Below are 21,686 nucleotides of genomic sequence, written 5' to 3' on the forward strand. Positions count from 1 at the left end.
AAAAAAAAAAAAAAAACAATTACTCCATTAATGTCAGTCATGTTAGGTACTATAGTGTTTACTATTGTCCTTTTTTTCTTGACAAGAAAATGACAAATGTGCTCGATCCATTCATATAATTTTGTTGTACTATGCAGGTGTCAGTCTTCGCTTTAGTCTATTGGTCCCTGTCAATATCTAATCTCAGTCTGATCTCTCTCTCTCTCTCTCTCTCTCTCTCTCTCTCTCTCTCTCTCTCTCTCTCTCTCTCTCTCTCTCTCTCTCTCTCTCTCTCTCTCTCTCTCTCTCTCTCTCTCTCTCTCTCTCTGCGCAAGCTACATTTCTTCTTCTGCTTCTGAATGCCGCGGTGAGTCTTAATGAAGATAACGAAACGTATTTTGTTGCACTCAAACACGGCGTCTTCAGCAAAGATTAGACGAAAATAATCAAAGATCTTTCCGCTTGACGCGCCTTTAAATACTTTGAATATCGAACTCCGTCTTGTCGCGTTGAGCAAAAATGAATTTCTAACACACAGGACGTAGCTGTCGACTTTAAGCAAACTGCATCCAATCACCCCGAGGGAATTCAACTAATGTCGTTTGAACAAATAAAACCGTATACACACACAAGCAAGTTTATTAAATTACTTCATAATCACCAAAAATCCACCTCCAATGAAATCACGATAAGTGCCATAAATATTTTGTCAGGTGTTTTCACAAGTCAGGAAAGCTTTTGCTATGGATAAATTACCCACATGAGTGATTCTGTGCTCATGATGAATTAAACAGGCCGTCACGGATTTTTTTTTAATCTAAGTAGTTTTTGCTTTGATTAGCCACTGATTAATACAGCAGCACACAATCTACAAGCATAAAACTGTCTTTAATATTCAGCAACAAGATTTAGTTTTTCCTTTAGAGCAGAAAATGCCAATAGCCTACGTCGATTATTTCATGATCATAAACGCGCATAAAAAGGTATTTAGGTAAAGGAAAACTGTCCCAATGCAATACTTTTTATTGTATATTTATTATAGCCTATGTAAGTAGGCAATATTTTCTGTCACACACACACAAACACACACACACACACACACACACACACACACACACACACACACACACACACACACACACACACACACACACCACAACAAAATGTAGACTAAGCGTAAAAGAGTGAATGGGAGCGTGAAGTCTTCAGAGTAGTATATATATATATATATATATATATATATATATATATATATATATATATATATATATATATATATATATATATAACCTAAACAGATAATAAATAAATAAATAAATAAATAAAATATTTGTATTGAAACACTTTAACACTCGACGGTCTTCCAGCCGGTAGAAATAAGATTGTTTCCCGTGATAAGTATATGGTTATGTATGTCGGGGGCTCCCCTTGCTTTCCTCTCACTCTCTCCCTCTTACACACACACACACACACACACACACACACACACACACACACACACACACACACACACACACACACACACAGTCTCTCTCTCCCGACACACACACACACACATGCTTGGAAGCAGAGGGTCGGCGTAAGGGAAAGCTGGCTGGACAGATTTAGGTTTACGCCTGATCGCGCTCTGGAGTGCAGGCCAGCGGAGAGAGAGAGAGACAGCACCTGGCCCGGCTTTAGCATCCCCATCTCGCTTTATTGACAGCATGATAAGCGGGGCCAGGCCTTGCGGTTTCCAGTGGAGATCTCAAGAACTCTGCTGGGTTGCATCGGTTTCACGGGGTCTAAACGGTGGCAGCACTTGATTCTCATGCGCTCACCCTTTTGGAAACGTACATAGGCCTACTTTTATTAATATGATGTAGCCTAATCTTTTGTAGAAATATATCTTTAATCAGACTAATATTAACATTTAAGTTTGTAGAGTCGCTCCTGCAATAACACGCTCCAACTGCGGAATAAGCCGTTTTAATTGGCTATTTTCCTATGCACATCTGACAACATAAAGCGTTTATGTTATTACTGCGACAAACATCAATTCCATAACATAGCCTATGCCTGTGGGGTCCTATGACACTGTTATTGTGTGTTGTCTTTCGGAATAAATAATCAAACGAGCAAACATAGCGAGTTTTAAGGCACTTTTTTTGCTGGCCCAACTATAAATATAGTCCGGTGGTGACAGATTTTAAACAGCATAAATAAATGGAATAGTTATATTTGTGAATAGATTATTCTATAGATCTGAATCACAACAAAAAGTGTTCTTCTGTGTTTTAAAGAAATCATAGGCTACAAAATAATACCTCACTAATTCAAAACATTCTTTTTATGACGGTTGTTACATTTAAGACTAAACTCATTAAATCTGAGGAACCGATTCTATGGCTAATAACTGCTCACAGCAGACAGCCGTTCCTTCAACTTCCCGGTTTGGGGAATGATAAATGGCGTCAATTGTGACGTGGGCCGTCACTCTAGCCAATCACTGCCAGGTTGAGGTTAATATTTAGAGAAAGTTGATGCTGAGACGGGGACGTCTTTTTTTATTCTCAACCACGATTAAAGTGAGGTATTTTGAACTCATCGAGGCAACACAGTTAACGTGCGACGTTTGCGCGTGTCGTAAGAAACAAGAGGGACAGTCCAAAGTTGGACCCGCTTTCATCTGTTAAATAGGCTAGTATTTTCATCAACACTGCAAAGAGGGGTTTCAATCTCTCGCAACTTTTCCTGTGGTTCCATTCTCGGCTTGTTGGACTGGATATTATTTACTTTGGGAGTCATTTTGTGAAACGGATGCGGAGGGGTGCTTTCTAGACACTCTACTCTTGTCTCGAAACTCATTGGAAACGTTCCTCTCTTAAATCACTCACATATGATTCGCTAACGGAACGTGCGTTTATTGAGGTAAGTTTACATGGTTCTATATTCTACTTTATAGTTCTTAACAAATGTTATGACAACACATTGTTGCGCTCACATCATTAGGGCTCTGTTAATCTTGAGCTATAGGCTAACATAAATATGATTTCATGTAGCAATTTCTTTTCCCTAAAACTATGCTGGGAAATTCATTTATTCTCCTTCAATAGCCTAGATACTTAACACTCGTTTTTGACACAATGCCAGAAAATTGCTTAATTTAGCCTACAACGTAAAGCCTTGAAAGACATCAAACAGGAGTTTCTCACGAGGAATGATTATGAGAAATATATCATCTGTCAGACGAGAGTAAACATATTTAAACAATCAAATAACTATGCTACATTTTCATTATTTAAAAAGTATGGCACGTCGCGCATCAGTAAAACTTAATTTAATATTACAAAATAAACAAAAAGTACGTGTTTGAAGTATTTTATTAATACCTTTGACAATAAGTTACAGAATAAAATATTAGAAAAATGCTTCAAAATATATAGCCTAGCTATAGGCCACTGATAGGCCTACTAAAGTAAATATTTTTAAAATCTTATATTTGCCATAAAGGAATAATACAATAGGCTATATTTATTCCCATAAAGCAGAATTAGAGTAGGCCTAGGTAGCCTACCTGTGTTAAATGTAAGAGAATAGCCTACATATTTTAAGTATTAAAATGTATTATGTAAAAAGTATTATGGCTACTGTGCAAATTGCACTATTCAGTAGGCTATTTCTAGTGATATAAAACAGTGGTTAGAAATGTATTTTACTATTAAAGTTCCCATTTGATCTGCAATGCATAAACTTTGCCCCGAATGCAGATTACACGTCCCATAAACTCTGTCACAACTGAAACGCGTCATGTTATCGAAATAATTTAAATCTTACACTTCACACAGTCTGCAAAACAATTCTCCGATTCTCTCTCCTCCAGTCATCAGTAAAAGAAAGAACGGAAATTAAAATTAAAATGATCAGCCCAAGATACTATTAGCCTAATGAAATAATGTGTAACCTGCTTCTTTTGGATAGCCTATACTAGAGTTACACAGCAGCGCCCTTTGCCAGTGCGGTGGTCTATGTCGCTGTGGGCAACCACACACACACACACACACACACACACACACACACACACACACACACACACACACACACACACACACACACACACACACACACACACACACACACACAACTTTAAGCCCCCTCCCCCAGAACACGATGACTGGATGGAGGGCTTGCACTGGCCATAACGATAAAGTTTTCCCACATTGGCTTAATAAGAGCTCTCTCTCTCTCTCTCTCTCTCTCTCTCTCTCTCTCTCTCTCTCCTCTCTCTCTCTCTCTCTCTCTCTCTCTCTCTCTCTCTCTCTCTCTCTCTCTCTCTCTCTCTCTCTGACGTCAGTTGTATTCAGTCCTGTCCCCGCCCATTATTATTAGTTTTTTTTTCTCCCTGTTGAAAACTTTTGAGAGAGGCGAGGCACCGTCTATTTTGCCTGAGGGAAATAACGACAAGATTAGGTTCTTTTTCATGACCAAACACTACGACTGCTAATCCGAACTGTGCTAATTGATGGGAGGACTACATCCGTGTGAAAAGTCTCGAACTAGTCAAATATTTGATTTAAACAGGTTGTATCTTTAAAAGCTGCGTGGTTAAACGATAGAGCATTATATATATATATATATATATATATATATATATATATATATATATATATATATATATATATATATATATATATATATATATATATATATTCACACGTCTTTTGTCTCCATACGATTTCCTTAATAGGCCTATAATCTAGCCTACTTTTAAAACCTAAAAGTTCCTCTTAAAACCTAATAACTTTACAGCCTGATTCCATGGAATCATTTATAAAAACGTTTAACTTAATTTTAAATACAAAAAGGTGGTTCTGAAGAACCTAAGCTAACGAAACATTAAGCTTTCGAAACTTTTCAAAAAATTTTTTGAAACAGGTTGCTCCAAAGTAGCTTACTATTAAAGAACCTTTATTCTTTTTTAAGAGATTAAAACGAATCTATTTTAAAAACAACAATCACTTGCTAATATTTTATTACGCCATATATTTTAAACAGTAGCCTGGGGTCGTTTAGCACACACACACTAAAAACAAACGTTTGAATCTATGTGCAGTAGCACAACGTGTTGCATTTCTAGCCGAATCCTTCACCAGCAAAAACTGGGGAGGTGAGGGGAATTATTGGAAAATATCAAACGGCGTGGCGGGGTCGCACCGCAGGACCCGAGATGACAGTGCATGACGGTCGCGCCAGCTCATTATCCGACTCCCATTCAGGCGGCCTTTCATTGCGATGCAGACTCTTTGGCAGTGTCGTTTGTTTCCTCATTGTGCTGTAGTGGGGAATGCAATGGTTGTCAGAGCTCGCATTCACTTTCGCGATAGTTTATTGATGAGCTCCGACTTTTAGCACTTTTCACATGTCAAAACGAAGTCAAGTGTATGCAACCACAGCTTAATTTTATGCTCCGTGCGTCCCAACACATTTTGTCTCTCTTTAAAGCTGTCCCACCATGCTATAGGTCCCCCTCCCCTCTGCAGTTCTTGTATCCCAACCCGGAATCTATTCCACTCCAGTGAACGGGTGGAACACCCCAAGCTGCGAGTGGCGAGCTGAGAGTGCAGCGCATGTAACCTCGAACACAGGCGCGGAGGGGTTGCTTTGGGGTTTACCGAGGTGTGTGCTAATGTCCAAGCAATCAACAAATGTAGTTTAAGTGTCCGGCCATGGACGTAATGATATTTTCATTTCCCCCTTGGCAACCCACGACAGAGAGTTTCTTTTTCTCCCGCTGAAAAACGACAACAAATCACGCTATTAATGTAAATAGTATGGGGTCTCCCAACCGATCACTGAGCGCGCGCCGTGACGGCTGATGACATTCTCAGACACCAAGTCAACAATGACACGTGGAGAAAGTTTGCGCTCGTGTAAATGGACAAGAGTAGCGGAAACGAACATATTATTAACGGATTTAAGTACAATGTAAATTGAAGCAGGCCAACATTACCCGGTAACACTTTATTTTACAGTGTCCTTGTTACATGTAGGTACTAACCATAGTAATAACAGTAAATTATGCATATTTACATGCAACTAACCCCCAACCAAACCCTAATCCTACCCTAACCCTATAAGTACATGTGGTTACTAAATATTACCCAGTAATTAAATATATAACTATACTATAACAATGAAACATTAAAATAAGGTGTAGGCTAACCCTTTATTTTAAGGTGTTTTGTTACACTGTAATTATAAATATAAGTAGACTGTGTAATATTTAGTATTTACTATAGGGTTGTTATTATTATGGTTTGATTTGGTTTAGGGTTAATTGTAATTATGCATAATTTATAGTATTACTATAGTAACTACATACAACATATGTAACAATTACACTAAAATAAAGTGTTACCGAAATTATTATTTGTAGCCTACTCACTCACTCCCTTGCTTAACATACAAAAAGTAGCTTCAGTACCATGGCAGTGCTCATGCTAAATCGAAATCATGGTATTTTGGTAATTCCAAGAACATATCTTAGCTTATGTCAAAAACTTTTTTCTATAAAAGTGTCTAGTCACCCAGAATTCAATAGTCCGAACGCCCAAACGCCTTTCAATGGGAGAGAATCATATGCTTATGAGAGTGATTAAGTAGGGTTAAAAACGAGATTTTTTTTTCTTTTGCTCGGCCCTGTTTCCCGCTCTGTCACCGGGGCAGGAGGAAGTGTTTTGCTGGGAGATGATGACAGAGGTCAGGCTCAGCTAATGGGCCACTGAAGAGGAGAGGAGGCGAGGCACAGACCAGGAACACATACATTAATACACGAGTGCTATCACCAATCAGCATAGGTGCGCGCCCTCTCTCTCTCTCGCTCCCTCTCCCTCTTTCCCCCCTCTCTCTCTCTCTCACTCACTCCCACGAGCGCACATTTTTCAGTCTCGCGCAGTCTTGACATCCCATTTTATTGTCAATCTCTGTTTCCTTCGCAGGGAATTAAAATTTTCCACCCGAGATCAGTTGGAAACTATAAAAGACAAACTGTTTGGGGACGATTTTCTTCAGAGTCTTCTTCTTCTTATTGTAAACGAAGTATATCATCGAGGATACGAAAGCTGTTGGAACTATGCCTCAAAAAGGTAAGTTAAGACATTCTTCTCTTTTAGGCAACTCAACCGCTTAAGAGACATTCTTTTAAAAAAGTAAAACGATTTGGTTTTATGAGTTAATACTAATTATGAGGGGAGGAAATCCGACAGCTACTAAAGTCGTGTCCTAAAAAACTAAAACAGAACACTTAAAGCTGCGCGGCCTCGTGGTGTCAAACTAAATCATTGATTTTCACGGACGCGCTTTTGCCTTTTTATGCTTCAGCTATGTCGAGTTTTGTGCCAAGCAAAGTTCTTATTTATGACAGAGAAAGCAAAAAGTCACAGTAGGCCAAGACCGCGATCAGTCCTGAAAATGGGAACGCAATGACCCGATGAGGTGGAGTGTCAGGTTGAATCACACCATCACATTCAGCCGGGCGCCACCACCAAATCGCACCGTGAACTTGGTGTTTTGCTTTTCAGTCAGGGGTCTGCTGCTTTCTTTGTCCCAGACTTACTATTTAAAAAGCAGATTTACATTTATGTCTAAACTTCAGTCTGAACCGTACTGCATTTCGTTAAATAGTTTGTATAAACAACGAACAGAAAATAGGCCTATTATCGAAATTATGTTTGTCTAATATAAATCTGTGTATAAGTTGATACATAAATATTAAATTAGACACTTTATTTGACATATATGCATTAAAATGATAATCTAAAATTGACTTTTTTATTTTATTTTTGATGTTACTATATCCGGTAGGCTATAGTAGTTTTATGAATATGTTGTGATACAAATCATCATCGTTTTCAACTTTCTAAACTTCTAATGTACTTTCCGCAGAATATCAAAGGCTTGAATAAGTGTGCTTAATTAAGAGCCTTCATGTTGCACATTAGAACGAACAAAATGCAGATTAGGCCCTGTCAATTACAGACAGCACTATTAAAACAGATCATTAACTAAAAAACATGAGTGCAGGCAGAATACCTTAAATAGCCCACAGAAGAAATACTAAATGATTAATACACATTTATTTGCTGTAAAAAAACAAAACAAAAAACATTTGTTTTGATCTGCCGTTTTTGTAGAAATTTGAGAAAACGTGAAATGTAAAAAATAGTTTAAAAAAAATATATTCCATCAATTTAAAATTCTAAATGTTATTTAAATGAAACACGTGCAACTCAACGCTGGCGATTAGTGTAGCCTATGTGTTTATTTGTTGCAGTGCACTGTAAACCGCGCACACAATCCATCTACTTTAAAAGAAAGAAAAAAAAAATCAAAGCAGGGAGTATTTCTTCAGTGGCCTCCTTTTCGGTAAATGTATTGAATGGGTTCTTTATTGCAATTGTCTTTTACCAATTGAGCGCCCCACTGCGCTGTTGTACATTTTTTACAGCCTTTAACGACACATACCAGTAACACAATTACCTCCAGATACTTATAACAAGAAATTACTTTTCTATTTCGCGCAACGAGACAAACAAAAAGGCATTGAGGTAACGGGCACCGGGTCATAGTGAGCTGCACTGGCTGATGCGGGTGAAGGGAGGGGGTTATGCTGAACCGGAGGAGGAAGAGGAGGGGGACTCGCTCCCTTCAGCTCTTTGTATTTTCTGAGAGTTGTTGGTACGTTTAGTTGGAAGCGGTGTAGCTAGTTAGGGAGCCCGGGTTTTACTCTCTGGGTTTTGGTGTAGAGGGAGAAAGAAAGCTATTGTTAAAATTCAGCGGGGCTTTGTCGGGGACCCCTCACCCCTCCTGGTTTTACTTTTCCAGCGCAGCCATGCGAGGTAGACAGCGTGTGTCACCAGAAGAGAGTATCTGAAGGGGAGAAAAAACAACAACACAGGCCTTGCCCACAACATTTCAAGTTTTCAAATCATGCACAAGCAGATGTACAAGTCGAAAATATTTTGTTTAATAACAATACGATTTAACTTTAAATCTTTTAAAACGAACATCTTAACTATAATAAACAATTATATTTTAAGTAAACAGGACAAATTAATTATTATATTAGTCATAAAAACAAGCTATTATTAGATTTAATTGTAATGCTAAATATATAATTACGGCTAGGTGTACTAATAAATTGTTTTGCTTTGTCCTAGGGATATTTTAATAGAGCGAAGCAGATGAGAGTCTATAAATTGTTTTAAGCGGACAGTCAACTCTGTTTCCAGGCAAGTTTAAACCCTGGGCATAAGTTTATATTTGTGGAGACAGTATTTTTTTGTTCTCACTTTTTTTGCAGCATGAATGCAAAAAAAAAAAAAAAAATGCTGAAGATTCAGCCCATGCACACAATATTATCCGTAACTTTGTTGCTCACATTGCACTGCAATACACATGATTAAAAAAATGCGAAACTGACCAATATTATTGTTTCTTTATGACTAATAGAATACTATAACCGGGCCACGTGGGAGTCTGGCGTCGCGTCCATGATGCAAAACAGTAAGTGGATTTCTTTTCGTATCTTTTTTTTCTGAAATGCGATTTTTTTTAACAAGAAGGTGTGCGAAAGAAATAAACACTAGAGGCGTCTAGCCAGTAAAGCATTTGTTTTGGTATATTAGTGAAGGCAGTTTACACTGTTCGTCAGGGGTGTTGGGCGTGTGCATGCTGCCAAAATGTTTGCCTGTCATTCATACAGTTCCCCCAAAGTAGCTGAGCACTGCACAGTAAGCTAAACTCACTGCTTAAGCCTGACTTTAACTATTTTATAGTTATAGAACATTATTTTAATTCGCAAGGCTATACATTTGAGATCAAAATAATGTCATTTCTCAGTTAGAAATGTCCTGAATTAAAAGAGTCACATGGAAGCCTGCATAGCTACACAACCTAGTTAGAGTGTCTAACCCATATGCTCTTTGCATAATTGTGTGTGTGTCTGTGTGTATTAGAGAGAGAGGATGTTTCCGCTTGACTTGCTTTTAAATAATTGCTGAATTAATGTTAGCATCGGCGGCCAATCCACCTAGTCCATTAGCAGAGACGAAATTGACATTGCATGATTCTGATGGAACGTCTCTCATGTTTATGAAACACCGCGAGAGTGAAATAATAGACTGAGCTTTGATGCAAGCATTGAGTGTTGTAGAGCATGAATAAATTACATGCGCTGATGTGTCTGTCTTTGAGATGTGTGAAGGCCAACTAGCAAAACATATACTTAGTCATTTGCAGAAAGTACTGAGTAAGTTATGATTACAATAAATGAGACATATTTTCTCTCTTAATGCTGGACAAGAGGTGTATGACATCTGTAACGAAGGTGTGTTGAATGTCATCCTGTCATTTCTATTGCTTTTATTGTTGTAAATAACATGGATTTGCTCTGTCCTCATACTAACGACTGGTTTACTGTTTTAGTTAGCCTGCTAATTTGGACGCCCATAGGAAAGATATTTTTTAGGTGCTTTTTTGGAAGGTGAAAAAAATGAAGCATTTAAATTGAGGCTAGCAGAAGTATTATTAGCGAAAAATAAAAATCCCCACATTTTTAAATAGCTAATAACAAAATAGCACACGGCGGAAAAAAAAGTTCCCCTACAAACTTTACGTCGATGTTGTCTTAAGGATAATCAGTGTACACAAATGATCTGAGATTTGTCGCGTGTATTACTAAAAAGATATTATTCGGGTTAGGCCTTTGGTTTGTTTAAAGGTCACAGGCGGCAACCCAAGCTTTGTGTTAATAACTCTTGGGTGTATATAGAGTGGGGCGTCCAAATTGACACCATATGTCTTCTTATTAATTGATTAGAAACAGAGTACCGCGCGCGCAATGATTGCCACTGGGCGAGAACGACACTATTCACCGTGGGGAATTATAGAACGATTAAGACTTAACCTTTCAAGTGAAAGTTTGATTTTATATCCTAATCGGCGTGTTGGGCAGATCAAATGAAGTGGCTGCATTTAAGAGCCATACGGCGTATGGTTTCAAAGCCAATAAATCTTCAATGCGTTACGGGGCAGAAAAAGACTGTAATCCCGAATTCCGAAAAGGAATATAGATTTTCCTCCTGCCTTTCTTTGTGTTAAGCGTACTAGAAATATTGGCATAAGGTTGAATAAACCATAAAGCACGTCGTTATCTTCATCACGCATAATAAAAATAAAACATTCGTGCATAATACAGATTTTATATATCGCTCTGCAGATTTACGCATACACCTACAGATCAAAACAGCATCCCGCAGATTTGCTCCCAGTGCTTAAATATAGGCAATGGAGGTTTGTCACTTGGGAAAAAAAGAAATGTCACTTTTAATATATTAAGGGCGAGGCGCGCCCCCGTGAACGTACACGCGCACAGCCCCTGGCTACCTTAAAATTAAGCTTCCCTTAAAGGGGAAATGAGTAGAGTCCAATTTAGTCTGAGTGATATCCAAATGCAGACAGAAAGGGTCGTTTTATCATGCTACTATTTGTCGTGACGATGCGATTTTCAAAAGAAGAGCGATGTCATAAAGTGACATGCCTGCCACAAGTGCTCCAACTGATCTTTTCAATTAGCCTTCCATGCATGATCCAGGGCGACTTCCGCCTATTTCCAGAAATTAAGCTCAAACTTGACGTGCAGCTAGCTTTATTTTAAAGACAAATGTCAGGCAGGCTCATCATATTTTCCCCCTCTTCTATATTTGGAGCTTATTTATTGCAAAGGAGCTTGTGCTCTTGGACTCAATTTAACGCGAGGCTTCGGAGGGAAGGGAGCTGAGAAGTAAAGCAAACCGGGAAGGCTGCTTTTTCGTTTTGGCTTCAGGTTTGGTGCCTTTGGTCTGCTTTTTTTTGGGGAGGGGGGGATTTAGTAACATACGCCAATTGCTTAGTTGGGAAATGCTGTGCGCTGGTTGATGCTTTTCTTAAAAAAAAAAAAAAAAAAAAAAAAAAACTAAGTTGTTTTACTTAATCTGTGGGGCTATGCTTTAAATCACTGCAGCGTTTAAGAAGTTTTAATGTAATGCCACAAATAGCATTACGCCATCTGATCCGTTTAAGGCTTTGCAAAGATGCGCAAATCTCGGCTCAGTGGGTTGGAGATGTTTTTGCTCAAGATCATACAAGAGCGCTGACGCTTAATCAATGTTCTGCATGTGTAATTATATTACAGTTGTGTATTAGGGGATTATGATATTACGGGCACATCTGGAGAACAGTCGAAAACATATGACAGCTGAACAACAGCAATAATTACCGGCTATGCTGATTTAAAAGCGCTTTGCTGAATATTGAGATTTGTTGACAACGCTCTTGTAATGCTCGACTCATTTTAGACCATTGAGAGCTGGAAGCTTCTATTAAAAACAGCTGTGATTGGAATAGAGTCTGGTTTGCTAAATGCTGGGTGAATTACATCGGGGTCTTACCTTTTTCTAGGTCACAGTGGAGTGAACCAGCTCGGCGGTGTGTTCGTCAACGGCAGACCGCTGCCCGACTCCACGAGACAGAAAATAGTTGAACTCGCTCACAGCGGCGCGCGGCCGTGTGACATATCCCGAATTCTGCAGGTGATGAGAATGAATATTTTTTTTCTTTCATGTCAACTCTTCACCAAAACAAACTGAACTAATTCACAGTCGTTTTGTTTCACATGTGTGCTGTTTCTTTGCAGCTGTAAGGTTTTTTTTTTTTTTTTTTTTTTTTAAATAAACCTTTGCATTATTAATGCCAGCGAGCAACGAGGATTCATTTCAAACTTCATTTTGGAATGCATAAACAGTGGTCTTGTGGAATGGATAGAAGCACTTCTCATCTTTTTTGCTTTTTTTTTTCCATTTGGCAATTTTTAAATTTGGCGCCCGAAATGCATTTTTTAAAAAAGTGCATAATTTCTCGTACCACTGAAGACATATTTTTTGTGTTAAAGGTATTTCTTGTGTTATAGACCCATGCTGATGCAAAAGTCCAAGTGCTGGACAATGAAAACGTAAGCTTATCATTGCTTGCAGCATACACTTAACATTTCACACTAGTTTTAAATAATGTATGTGAATTGTTTCTTTTGTTTTCCATCTAGGTGTCGAACGGCTGTGTGAGCAAAATCTTGGGTAGATACTATGAAACGGGCTCCATCAGACCCAGGGCGATCGGAGGAAGTAAACCACGCGTAGCGACTCCCGAGGTGGTCGGCAAAATTGCCCAGTACAAGAGGGAGTGTCCGTCAATCTTCGCGTGGGAAATCCGAGACAGGCTGCTGTCAGAGGGGGTCTGCACGAACGATAATATACCCAGTGTAAGTTCATTCAGAGAAGTTGCCATGAATTCATTAACAACATTATGAGTTAATGCGTAATGCGTTGCTTAAATGCATGCACTAATGACCTTGAACGTGGACATTCTCCAACATCCCTGGCCGCTGCTGTAATCTCCTCTCCACCAGAGGACAATGCAATGCGATGTAATGCTCTGGCATGTAGGCCTGTGCAGAAATGGGGCCAATCGTTCCAAAAGCCAAGATGCCACATCGCGGATGCGCTCTTTAATTAATGTGCCGCATCTTTGGGTTCGTCTTTCAGGTGTCATCGATAAACAGAGTACTGCGCAACCTGGCTAGCGAAAAGCAACAGATGGGCGCAGATGGCATGTATGAAAAGCTGAGGATGCTGAACGGTCAGACCGGCACGTGGGGGACCCGGCCGGGCTGGTACCCCGGAACCTCAGTGCCAGGACAGCCCAATCAAGGTATGGCTGTTTTACTTTCCATTGAAGAAAGGGTATTGCATTCGCTGATTGTCATTTAGTTAAGATTGTAATTCACATTTACTCTTTTCACAATATCAGCTTGACAAAAAATGCGTCTACTTTACAATTTAAAGTGATCTATCAGAGGTGGCTGTGTCCAAGTATTTATTCAGAAATTTACACATACAAATCACGCAGTTAGCTAAGTATAATTTAAGGCTCATTGAAGGAATTACTGAGTTTTGGACATGATTATTTCAATATGCGAAAAATGTAGCATTGGTGCTTATTGATTCTTAGTAATTCGTGATTAATTATTCTCTAAAAAAAAAGGTCAAAACAATTAGGCTATAATAAAAAGAACGCTTAGTTTTTTTAATTTCATAGTTTTAAGGCAGCACATTATTAGATGATATATACATGACAATAATTTATTTATCTTAATTTACTGTTGTAATATTAATAATTAAATTACCCTTAATTGTTAAATTACGTGCCAAAATAATAATATAAAAATTAAGAATAATAATTCGAGTTGCAGACTTCAAAGTTCATAAAGAAAGCGACATCGAAATAAACATGGAACCGTGTGTGGATTCCCTGTGCAAAATATGTTTCTGTCACATAGAAAAATGTGTTATGGGAACAGTTCTGTCGCTATGTAATAGCTCATTAGAGAACGTTTTGTTTCCCATTAAGGCGACATAAATACGCGTTTAGTTTAAGGAGACAGCTGTGGAAATGTTCCACCGGAGACACCCTGGACATGATATGGCAACGTTTGCCAATTAGAGTTGTCAGTGTTAAAGGCGCTACACAACGAAAGACAGACGTAAAAAGATACAAATAGAGAATTACTGTCTGTAGCCTAATATCGGCTTATCAAATCTTTGACTGGTTGCAGTAACCTCCTCCTGTGGGGAAAAATAACGTGTTTTAGGCTTTGCCATGCAGAGTATCCTAAAGCTAGTTAAACTATTATAGCCTATAATATTTAACATGTTTTTATGAGTACAATTAGACGCCAGTACAAGATACGCATTTGGACTAACTTGATAGCCTATGCATATTTAAAACTGTTTATTATCATATGACCTCGTAGCCACCTAGAATGTTTTAAATAAAAAATTTGGAACATTTGGAACGCATTTAGCCTACTTAATTAAACATTTACTCTGTGTATTAATTGACAGCATTATTACGCATTATTTATGACAAACTTAAAAACTCATTTCACCAGTGGCTTACGTTTAAAGCATAACAGCCATCACTAGTAAAGGCCCTAGCTGTCATGGGCTATTTTTGACGCTATTAAGTATACAAACATAATGGTTTTCGTAAGTAGCTAAACTACTTATATCTATAATCTCGTCTATAGCTGTCATAGACATTAGTCTGGGTGAGGTTTCTGAGCGAGACAAATATGGTCGCAATCTGATGAATGTCACGCAACACTGAATAAAACCGCGGATTCATCTGGGCTGACAGGACGCTAAAAGAGACAACTCTATCGCATTCAGAGGACTCATAGCAGCCCCTCCCTCCGCCATAGGACCGGGCTGCTAAAGCCGTCTAAAGGATTTGGACACTTTCCCTTTTCCAAGGGTCCTCGCATGTTACATCAAGGCCTCCATAGCTGAAAGATGCCGCGGTTGTTTTGCCACATTTTTGCTTGCCTTCCGCCTCACCGGTTACGACAACGCCCCAATAAGGAATGATTTTATTTCCCACCGCCTTTCTCAGAGAAAACAAATCCGAAATCTGGCGACAGTTGGTCAGGCCTTTGAGAACAGGCCACACATTCGGATTAGCTCCCGAAAAGTGTGGATACTAAACACAAAGACCTTTTAAAACTTTTTTTAGAACACTGAAACTTTGTCTTTGATAAATAAATTACTTTGAGAAGCAAAGGAAAGCTTTAGGCCTAATATGTAGCCTACTATTCACACCATATGCCTGTCAGTAGATTGTGTAACCATGTTTAACTTACACCATTAAAAAGGGTTAAAAAATGTACATCATATTTGCTACCACTTTAGTCTGAGCTTCATACACTAATGGTTATATGTATATATGCTATTAGTTAAATTTTAGGTTATTATTGTTACTCAGTTCATCACCTCTAGAGACAAATATCTAAATAATTGACTAATTATATATATATATATATATATATATATATATATATATATATATATATATATATATATATATATATATATATATATATATATATATATATGTATATAATAGTTGTAACCTGTGTGAAACTATAGTCTCAAAATTGCTTATTTGCTCGATAAGACCCAAAAACCTAACTATAAGCTCTAACATTATTATAAAATGTTTCTATATTTGAAATATCAGTGTAAAAAAATTGCTGCCTTAATTTTTTTAAGTACAATCAACTTGGATGTTTAAGTCATTTCAACTTAAACTAGGTTAAACTGATTTAAAAATTTGTTGAATCTTGTATAACTTAAAGTTATTTTGATGAACAAATATATGTCGTCCACTTATTGATCATGATTTTTACAGTGCTTTTACTGACAGGCAGTTGTAAGGAAAAAAATAATGATAAAAATTGATTGATAATGGATAATGTCCTGTGAACATTATTTAATAAATTCATAAAATACCCTTTAAATATTATACATTCTGAAATATGACTTTGACGGCCACATGACTATTTAAACCCCCCACGCATGTCCATACAGTCTGAAGTTTCCTTTATAGTTGACAACCGTGTGTAAAATATCAAGAAGTTTCTTTAGACTTTTCAAGTTCCAAACTAAATATTTAGGCTCAAATGTATCTGGTGGGATTAATTAGGCACTGGTGTCCAACAACACAGCAGGTTAAAGCTTATCGACTCACAATTGGCACTCCTATCCCCCTTGTCTGTGACAAACAAGAGCCTTCGCATTTCGATGTCTCATTCACGGTGGCCTGGCTGTTCTCTCCCTGCGCCTATAAGAAGGTATAAATCCTAACCGAGGTTGAACGGGCCGGCCCTGGGGACAGTGATTAATGACAGTAGAGCATAAAGGTTAACACGCCGAGCTGAAAAGTCTGTTGACTGGAATCCTCGTGCTACAATGACTGCTCGAGAGAATCCTTTTGTCGCCTCGTCCAATTGTGTCCTCAAAATTCAACCCACGAAAGTTTGCCATCCGTCCTCACAGCGAGTATTTAAGAGTTACCCTTACTCTCCCGCATTGTGTGGCTGTGAAAGCATCCCTCTCCTATTCAAGTATTGGTGGTCACCTCAATAGCTCTGCAAACGCCCATATGGTGGCCGTAGCTTAATTGAAGAACTCTGGGATGAAAAGGGGGGAGAGGGTGTTTGGTTTTTTAAAACATTTGAAAAGGTTTCTGGGACATTTTATCGCATTTCTGTAAAGCCCTCGAGCTCCTCAGCTTTTGTGACTCGACGCTGAAAGATCTAAGCGAGCATGCTCGAAATGTTTTCCCACAACATTGCAGAGGGCGATACAGTAGCCTACAAAACGCTCCATTAATTTTGTCCCTACATAAATATGACAAGCAAAACCTTAATTAAAGCATGAAGTCCAGAAAATGAGAAATGTTTTTTACATTGAGTTATCTTACATTTTATATTTCCTTTCCAGAGGGCTGCCAACAATCGGACGGAGGCGGTGAGAACACAAACTCAATAAGCTCCAATGGGGAGGACTCAGATGAAACACAAATGAGGCTTCAGCTAAAAAGAAAATTGCAAAGGAACCGCACATCTTTCACACAAGAACAAATAGAAGCGCTTGAAAAGGGTAAACATGGAGATTATTGATATTAAAGCATCTAGCGATGACCAAATAGAATCATACTTCTTGTTTTGTAAGCTTTCATTTATTGGATTTAAATGGATAGCTATCCTTTGCATGATATTTTAGCTCCTTTTTTTTTTTTGTACGTTTCCACCAGAATTTGAGAGAACGCACTATCCTGACGTATTTGCGCGAGAGAGACTTGCTGCGAAAATAGATTTACCAGAAGCAAGAATACAGGTGAGCAAAACACTATAATCTTCAAAAATAAAATGAAAACAGGTAAAAAGGGGATTCTTTCTAATAATTCTTCATTGCCCTAGTTTTAAAATATTATCATAAAAGTTGTTGAAACATCACTTTTTGATGATATCACAGTTTGATGATGATATCAAGTCCACAAGCTCACACACACGCACACGCACACGCACACACGCACACACGCACACACGCACACACACACACACAAACCAAAAATTATTTAGACACCAGATATATATTTTTTACTAGCGGGTACAAAACACTATAGTTCATTTATGTAAGTGAGGATAGCAAAATAAAGTAAACTGTGATATATTTTAGCCCAACATTCTTCATACAGTGGACTACCAGTAAAATTCATACAAATTTGGGACCAAAATTCTTCAGACACTTTAACCTGACCATGCTCTGCTTAAGTGTTTTTTCTTGAATTGCTTATGCGACCTTACACACCACAGACTGAACAGAATGAAGCATTGCTTGGTAATTGGTTGACTTAAATTTAACAGCTGACAGCTGATTGGTTGATTGTAATCCATTATATACCTTTCTATCAAAGTTATCTGACATTATCAAGATGAATTTGCTCTATAACAGTTCTTGTCTTATTTTATTACCATTTTCTAAACTATACCGAATAAACTGTAATGATGTGAGAAAATGTTAAAGGTATCTGAATACATTTTGGTTTGACTGTTTATGCACATTGTACACTGACGAAATTTATTTTTAGCAGATATACGCACTTAAAATTGAGTCTCTCTCTTCTAAAAAACACTGCAAAATATTGATGACTCATCCTGCACTACACTGATTTTGTCCAATCAAATGTAGTTTTTATTGAGAATGTCCCACCCACTAAAGCTACCTTCTTAACTGACTATCAAGTAGCTGTGATGAAACTAAATCCTACTTCGGAATGCCCTGCCAAAACTTCCTGGTTCAACAGGAAATTAGTCAACATGGGAAAGAAAACTGCCATCAACAGATTTCATGGAGTTTTTAAATAAATGAGGGTCTCCTGTATACTGCAGTGAGAAAAATATTAAAAACAAAACCTTAAGTGTCCCACTTTATTAGTCCATCACACTAGAAACGAATTGTTCTACGTGGTTTCAAAAGTCTATGAAAACTAACTAAAGCATGTCCTTCCAGGTGTGGTTCTCAAACAGGAGAGCAAAATGGAGGAGAGAAGAAAAGTTAAGAAATCAAAGACGACAAGCCAGCAACTCTTCGAGTCACATACCCATCAGTAGCAGCTTCAGCACTAGCGTTTACCAGCCAATCCCTCAGCCCACAACGCCAGGTAAACACTCTAAAATGTGCATATTATCGGTGCACAAGGCCTTTGTGAAATCACAAGAAGACTAACCTGTTATTTTTCTATTTTTTAAACAGTATCCTTCACATCAGGCTCCATGTTGGGAAGATCAGACACAGCCCTTACGAACACATACAGCGCCCTGCCACCAATGCCAAGCTTCACCATGGCCAACAACCTTCCTATGCAAGTATGTCAGTTTAGTGATTCACAATGTCCTATATTGTTCGACACTGTTGTGCCTACCTCAATGTTTCAAAGGATTAGTAATTTGATATTTCCACGCACTGTAAATCGTATGCAACTACAGCAAACATGTCTGTACGGCCTGTTTATATCAGATGTGAGTGTTGCTGACAGGTTTCGCCGTTCTTATTCCCTCCACAGCCCAGCCAGACCTCATCTTACTCCTGCATGTTGCCCACTAGTCCTTCGGTGAACGGGCGGAGCTATGACACATACACACCACCGCACATGCAGGCACATATGAACAGCCAATCAATGGCCACCTCAGGCACAGCCTCGACGGGTAAGTGTTTATTCTTCTACCAAAGCATAAAAACATAAAAATATTAAATTCAATTATTTACATAATTGTATTTAATATTTTAAAATGTGTATAATAATTAATATTATTTATGTTAAATGAAATAATTTTATATTTTTATTAAAATGTATGTAATTTATACAATTTATAATCATATTTTACAAATAGTGAAATGCTTAAAATAGTGAAATATGTGCCACAATAAGCAAATCATTTTTTATAAAAATGTTTTTTTCAATATTGTATTGGTTTCTATTTAATTTTTTTTAAAGCTATACCTTTTTTTGTTGAGAAATGCTCTTAAGTTACATAATATGACAATCCTAAATATTTCCTTAATTTTTCTCATGCTACAGGTCTAATCTCGCCTGGGGTGTCTGTACCAGTCCAAGTGCCAGGCAGTGAACCAGACATGTCCCAATACTGGCCCAGACTACAGTGAGAACAAGACACACGAGAACAAAAAAAGAAAACAGAGGAGAGGAAAAAAAGAGAGGAGCTCCTTCATCTCTCGACTTGTCTCGGCTTCAAGGCAGGGCTGTTCAGCAGTATTTTACTATGGAAGGAAAAGAGGAGACTCTAAAGGACCTTTTTGTACTGGGATAGTGCCACTTCTCTATCATTCTTTGGACACAAAGACTTGAAGAATAAAAGAGAACGACTTCTGTAAAGTGCCCGGTATTATATCGTAAAATGAAAAAAAAAAATCTCTGTTTTTCAGTTTCCAACTTAAGTCATTTTGATGTATTTGTACATGTAATGGCCAATTGTATGTTATGACAAAAAAAAGAAAAGAAAAAAAATGTGAACAACCATGGATGGACTGTCAAACTGAGTTGGTCTTGCATCGTTGAGCGGAAGAACATTTGTGCTGGCTTATTCATCATTCTTTTTTCATCATCAGCTGATATCAAGAACTTCTGCCCATTTCTGTTTCAAATGTGGACCAGTAGAAACAAACAATCTCTGTATCATTTCAAGACAAAAATAGCAACAGAGTTCAAAGGAAGCCAAACCGGAATTTGTTTTCCTAAGCTTGCAGACAAAAGCAGGCGGTTGAACATGGTGACTGCTGAGCTGGAGGAGGAAAATGTTTGGTAGCTTAAACCGGTAGATTGTGTCTTCAATGTAATTCAGTTTTGTTTATGTCAAAATATAAGTATTTGTCTTCCCTAGAAGTCTCGCAGAACAATTTCTATAATAAAATTAATTTCATTTTATAATTCTCTGAATATTCAATACATACATGCTTTTCACTGAAGGGCACTTCAGTTATTACACAGTTATTACACTTACGTATATGTATTTTGTTGCCTCTTTTCATGATAAAATTAACGATCAATAATTGAATTTATAAAAAAAAAATACTTAATAGGCCATTTTAGCTTTGTTAACATTAAGGGCCCTATTTTAACGATCTAGGGTGCATGGCGCAGGTGCACTTAGGGTATGAATTAAATTTTGCTAGTTTAAAGATGGAAAAAAAAGTCAGCATTAGCCTGACAAGCCAGTCCCACATTAAGATGTTTGGTCTGGAAACTCACCATAGACAGGGCTCAATCCGAGGGGCGGATAAACGATTGTCTCTCAGACTCCCTCTGCACGCGATAGGATAGCACTACCACCAACCAGAGCAACGAAGATGAAGCAGAGCTCATTGATAGTTTAAACTTTCGCCGTACTGTCGGCAAAACTCAGAACACATCTTCCCTTTTTAAGAATGACTTCAGTGCCGTTCTTTTCTCAGAGAAAAGCTCAACTCCAAGTCTTCCAGAGTCGCGGTCAAAGCTGATTCGAAAGACCGCCGTTCTCCAGTTTCTGTGTTTACTAGGCACACACGCAAGCTCAACTCGGCCGTCATTATGTTAAGCCCCGCCCACTGACTCTATACACGATATGATTGGCCCGACCAGAGTTTGGCGTTTACAGCTCAGAAGTGTATTGAGAGTTGCTAGACGACACTCACGGAAAATTAGATTTGCTGCCGCTATAGGGTGCGTCTAGATTT

General features: G+C 38.1%; 1 protein-coding gene across 9 annotated transcripts; it reads left to right on the forward strand.

Annotated features, from left to right (window-relative positions):
- Window positions 1-2,521: 2,521 nt before the first annotated feature.
- pax6a (paired box 6a) lies at window positions 2,522-20,884 on the forward strand. Of its 9 annotated transcripts, none has more exons than XM_067436559.1 (14): window positions 2,522-2,889; window positions 6,957-7,103; window positions 9,469-9,522; window positions 10,316-10,345; window positions 12,457-12,587; window positions 12,965-13,006; window positions 13,097-13,312; window positions 13,596-13,761; window positions 17,394-17,552; window positions 17,707-17,789; window positions 18,966-19,116; window positions 19,209-19,321; window positions 19,519-19,660; window positions 20,035-20,884. In XM_067436559.1, exons 2-14 carry the CDS (start codon window positions 7,091-7,093, stop codon window positions 20,118-20,120), a joined length of 1,386 nt encoding a protein of 461 aa, XP_067292660.1. In that variant the 5' UTR covers window positions 2,522-2,889; window positions 6,957-7,090; the 3' UTR covers window positions 20,121-20,884. The 9 variants fall into 9 exon arrangements, with proteins under 9 accessions (XP_067292660.1, XP_067292661.1, XP_067292665.1 ...); XM_067436560.1 differs by lacking the exon at window positions 2,522-2,889 and adding an exon at window positions 6,720-6,815; XM_067436564.1 differs by lacking the exon at window positions 2,522-2,889 and adding an exon at window positions 9,177-9,248 and having other exon boundaries at window positions 6,866-7,103.
- Window positions 20,885-21,686: the final 802 nt, after the last annotated feature.

The sequence above is a fragment of the Pseudorasbora parva genome, chromosome 25 (assembly GCF_024679245.1).
Source record: "Pseudorasbora parva isolate DD20220531a chromosome 25, ASM2467924v1, whole genome shotgun sequence".
Taxonomy (NCBI): Eukaryota; Metazoa; Chordata; class Actinopteri; order Cypriniformes; family Gobionidae; genus Pseudorasbora; species Pseudorasbora parva.

What these genes read in the sequence shown, in the direction of transcription:
- pax6a (XM_067436559.1), top strand. An exon ending in AAGTGCTGGACAATGAAAAC is followed by an intron (nt 13,007 to 13,096) that starts GTAAGCTTATCA and finishes TTTTCCATCTAG; the next exon opens with GTGTCGAACGGCTGTGTGAG. An exon ending in CGAACGATAATATACCCAGT is followed by an intron (nt 13,313 to 13,595) that starts GTAAGTTCATTC and finishes TTCGTCTTTCAG; the next exon opens with GTGTCATCGATAAACAGAGT.